Source organism: Astatotilapia calliptera, chromosome 2 (genome assembly GCF_900246225.1).
Source record: "Astatotilapia calliptera chromosome 2, fAstCal1.2, whole genome shotgun sequence".
Taxonomy (NCBI): Eukaryota; Metazoa; Chordata; class Actinopteri; order Cichliformes; family Cichlidae; genus Astatotilapia; species Astatotilapia calliptera.
The window spans coordinates 21,819,077-21,823,837 of NC_039303.1; the positions used below are offsets into that span (position 1 = coordinate 21,819,077).

The window sequence follows — 4,761 nt, forward strand, 5'->3', positions numbered from 1 at the left end:
TTGTGAACAGAATAGCCATTGACAACGTGGAACAACTGCTTGTACGACAGTATAACCACGACTTTCCAGAGCGTCACTGTGATGATAAAGCAGGAATGTCTCAAGAGGACCACCACTTTATGGAGTTTGTGTCAAGCTCTACTCGTCTCACTGATGGACACTATTCCATAAGTCTTCCTACGAAGAAGTCGTGCGTTCAGATGCCGAACAATCGAAGTGCAGTGTTACAGCGTGCACTGAGCCTTCAGCGCAAGCTGAAGAGGAATCCTGCACTCCATGAAGAATACACTGCCTTCATGAGTGACATGTTGAGCAAGGGATATGCCGTTGAGGTTCCAACTACACAGTTAAACCGCAAGGATGGAAAACAGTGGTATATTCCCCACCATGGGGTATACCATCCACAAAAAAAGAAGCTGAGGGTGGTCTTTGACTGCGCTGCCAGCTACCAAGGAGTTTCACTGAATAGTGAACTTCTACAAGGGCCAGATTTAACAAACTCATTGAACGGAGTGCTGACACGGTTCAGGCAAGAGTCTATAGCCTTTACAGCAGATATTGAAGCAATGTACCATCAGGTGTGTGTCCCGGATGACGATGCTGACCTGCAGCGCTTTCTGTGGTGGCCAGCAGGGGACCTCAATCGAGACATTGCTGAGTACAGGATGATGGTGCATATCTTCGGTGCGACTTCTTCTCCCAGTTGTGCCAACTATGCACTGCGAAGAACAGCAGAGGAGAACCGCAGCAAATCATCACCTGAAGCTGTAAGCACAGTTCTGGAAAATTTTTATGTTGACGACTGCTTGAAGTCTGTTGCCACGGAAACTCAAGGTATGGAGTTATACACAGACCTCACTGAATTGTGTTCTGGTGGAGGATTTCACCTAACGAAATGGACAAGCAACAGTCGTGCCTTGCTCTCATTCATCCCTGAGCATGAGAGAGCCAAAGATGTCAGAGACCTGAACTTGAACCATGACCTGCTGCCTATGGAACGTGCTTTAGGAGTTCTATGGTGCCCTGAGTCTGACGCATTCAAGTTCAGGATTAACATCAAAGAAAGACCTGTGACGAGACGTGGAATACTTTCCGTCACCAGCTCCATCTACGACCCACTGGGATTCCTTTCCCCAGGAACTCTCCCTGCAAAAATGATCTTGCAGCAGTTATGCAGGGAGGGTCTTGCTTGGGATGATGAGATCCCAGAACAGCTCAGTCATAAGTGGAACAAGTGGTTACAAGAGCTGTGCCAGCTGTCAGAGGTAACCGTACCCAGGTGTGTGAGACCATTGGACTTCGGTCCTGTCGCAACAGCACAGCTCCACCATTTTTCTGATGGGAGCGAAAGTGGATATGGAACAGCATCATACTTGAGGATGACCAGCAATGACGGACGGGTTCACTGTACGTTAATGATGGGAAAATCCCGTGTGGCGCCCCTGAAGCAAACCACTATTCCACGAATAGAGTTGACTGCAGCTATGGTTGCTGCAAAGACAGACAAAATGTTAAGAACGGAGCTTCAGATGAATCTTCTTGAATCTACATTCTGGACTGACAGCACAACTGTGTTGAAGTATATTGAAAATGAAAACCTTCGCTTCAAGACATTCGTGGCCAATCGCGTTGCGGTCATTAGAGAGCTAACAAATCCCCAGCAGTGGAGGTACGTTGGTACAGCAATCAATCCAGCTGATTGTGCATCCAGAGGGCTTGCACCATCTAAGCTCATGAAGAATCTAAGCTGGTTCCACGGCCCAGCTTTCCTGAAAACCCCAGAAAGACAGTGGCCAGAAAGACCTGACAAGGAAAGGATTGATAAAGATGACAGCGAAGTGAGGCATGCAACCATGGTACATCTCACAAATGCAGCTGAGAATGTTCACACGTTGAACAAGCTGATCAATCACTATTCCAGCTGGCATCGAGTGAAGAGAGCTGTGGCATGGATGATCAAACTCAAAGACTTACTGCTACGACGATGTGAAAAAAGGAAAGAGACGTACGTTAAACAGAAAGAACAAGACAACGAATCAATGCAGACAACACTTACCCTGAAAGATCTGGTGCAAGCTGAGACAGAGATCATCAAGTTCTGTCAAAGTCAACAATTCCAAGAAGAGATCACCATGTTAAAGAAAGGCAAGTGTGTGACAAAGACTAGTCACTTGAGGAAACTTGATCCCGTGATGCAGGACGGAGTTTTGAGAGTTGGTGGTCGCCTCGCAGCTGCTGGGATGCCAGAACATGTGAAGCACCCAGTCATTATCCCAAAGGGCTCACATATCACCACACTGATCTTGCAGGATATACATGAGAAGATTGGGCACTGTGGAAGACTGTATATGCTTTCACGGCTGCGACAGAAGTATTGGATTCCATCCGCTAACTCAGAAGTGAGGAAGTTTCTGTCAAGGTGCGTAATCTGCAGGAAAACTAGAGGCAAACCACTGGAACAGAAGATGGCAGATTTGCCAGAGGATAGGCTTCTACCTGATGAACCCCCCTTTTCTAATGTTGGGGTGGATTACTTTGGACCGTTTAATGTGAAGCATGGCCGTAGCACAGTAAAAAGGTATGGTGTGGTGTTTACCTGCCTTACAACAAGAGCAGTGCACATTGAAATTGCGCACACTTTGGACACTGATTCATGTCTGAACGCCATCAGACGCTTTGTGTGTAGAAGAGGTCAGGTATCTGTCATGCGTTCAGATAATGGCACCAACCTAGTTGCTGCTGAACGGGAGTTACGCGAAGCCATTCAAGAGTGGAATCAGTCAAAGATTCTAGATTGTCTCATGCAAAAGGGAATCCAGTGGGTATTTAACCCACCCGCTGGTTCTCACTTTGGAGGGATATGGGAAAGGCAGATTAGAACCGTGAGGAAGGTCCTGAGGTCTATACTGAAGGAACAGTTGGTCAATGATGAAGGTTTACTGACACTAATGTGTGAAGTGGAGTCAGTACTAAATGACAGACCGCTGACTACAGTAACAGATGATCCAACAGACCTGGAACCACTGACGCCTAACCACTTGCTACTAATGAAGAAAAAGCCGGGTTTGCCTCCTGGACTTTTCAGAAAGGAAGATTCATACTCCCGCCGCCGTTGGAAGCAAGTGCAATATCTTGCTGACTTGTTTTGGAAGAGGTGGGTGCGCGAGTATTTGCCTATGCTTCAAGAGCGTCAAAAGTGGACTCAGGTCAGAAGAAATGTAACTGTGGGGGACATTGTAATGGTGGTCGACGAGTCAGCGCCAAGAAGCTCGTGGATGTTGGGGAGAGTTCTTCGTGTCATTCCAGATGCTAAGGGTCTGGTGCGGCGTGTGATCATCAAGACAAAGACTAACACCTTAGAAAGACCCATTGACAAGCTATGCTTGATCTGTGAGAATGTCATGTAACTTGGAATGAGAAAATACAGTATATGTTCTGATCGGTTACAGGTTTTGTGAAAGATAATTTGAATGACCATGTGTGATACAGGAAGTGTTAATGTTATTTGGCTCTTTTGTAAGTGTTCGCTAATTGTCAGTCTTCACGCCCTCCAATTAGGGGGCTGGAAATGTTAGAGCCAATCTGTAGAGAAATATTTTTGATACTGTTTCAGTTATTGTTACATGTTTAATTTTGTATGATATGTTGTTAGAGAATAAATGCTGCGTGTTTAATTTGTGTCGGGTAAGAAAACATTACAGCGCATGTGTTGTAGCAGGTTAGAGTGAGCCAGGACGGCAATGGAAGTGTGCGCTGTAGCAGCAAATAGTTTTTTGACCGTGACATCTTTTGTTTGTATGTACGAGTCAGAAATAAATCTGAACAGCTCACATTAAGAAGTGGAAGAATTATTTTTTCGAAGCTTGGGACAGAAATTCGCCACTACACTCCTGTCTTCAGGAGTTGTTGTTGTTTAAAAAAACAACAACAACTAAAAACTCATGTTTTTGGAATTGTGTTGGGTTAACTTTTTGTCTGTTTTTTTAAATGCCCCGGTATTTTTTGTGAAGCACTTTGTGATCTTTGTCTTGAAAGGTGCTATATAAATAAAATTTGACTTACTTTACTTACTTAGCCAACTGTCTGTTCAGTTTTTAGTAGAGGTTTGGTTTAATCTGTACATTTTGTAAAGACTACAATGATAAACCAAAAACTCACACCCATAATAAAACAGCTGAATGAGCCATGGAGCAGGACTGCTGGTGGTGGCAGCGCTTTGGGGTCTGGCTCCCCGCCAGCACAGCTGTGCAGCAACAACAAGGACATTGAAGTCTTCATCATTCATCCCTAAAATGAGGGGCAGTCTATGCTGCCATTTACTTTACCTACCTGATGATGTAATGCAAATCTGTTTTATGGTGATTAAGTCCAAATATCAAATAAATTGTTTTCAGATGAAGGATTTGAGCCTTACTGCTTTGTGTAAATAATGTCAGACTGTGCATTTATGAGGCAGCTGCTCGAGTATCTGACTAGAGAAACAAAATTAGATCAGGAGAACGGGTGACCTGAATACACAAATGGCACAATAACAGCACACTTTAGCAAAGACTCTCATTTTGTGCAGTGGCTGAGTTTACTTACACTGTTCTCCATTTCTGAATGTGATATTGTAATCTGACTCTATTCCCACTTAAATAAAACAAGAAAAAAGTAAGTATATGGCAGAAAACTGACTTAAATTTACATAAGATTGCCTTTCGAGCACTTTTGCAAACTTATCGTGATCCAACTGAACAAATGAGAGCAGCATCAGAACGC

General features: G+C 44.3%; 1 protein-coding gene across 1 annotated transcript; it reads left to right on the forward strand.

The window, feature by feature from the left end:
• Nucleotides 1-3,407, forward strand: LOC113028278 (uncharacterized). Its single transcript, XM_026178431.1, has one exon. The coding sequence runs from the start codon at nucleotides 96-98 to the stop codon at nucleotides 3,405-3,407; it is 3,312 nt and encodes a 1,103-aa protein (XP_026034216.1). The 5' UTR covers nucleotides 1-95.
• The last annotated feature ends 1,354 nt before the right edge of the window (nucleotides 3,408-4,761 follow it).

Coding starts and splice junctions, on each gene's coding strand:
- LOC113028278 (XM_026178431.1), top strand. CDS start 96: ATGTCTCAAGAGGACCACCACTTTATGGAGTTTGTGTCAAGCTCTACT.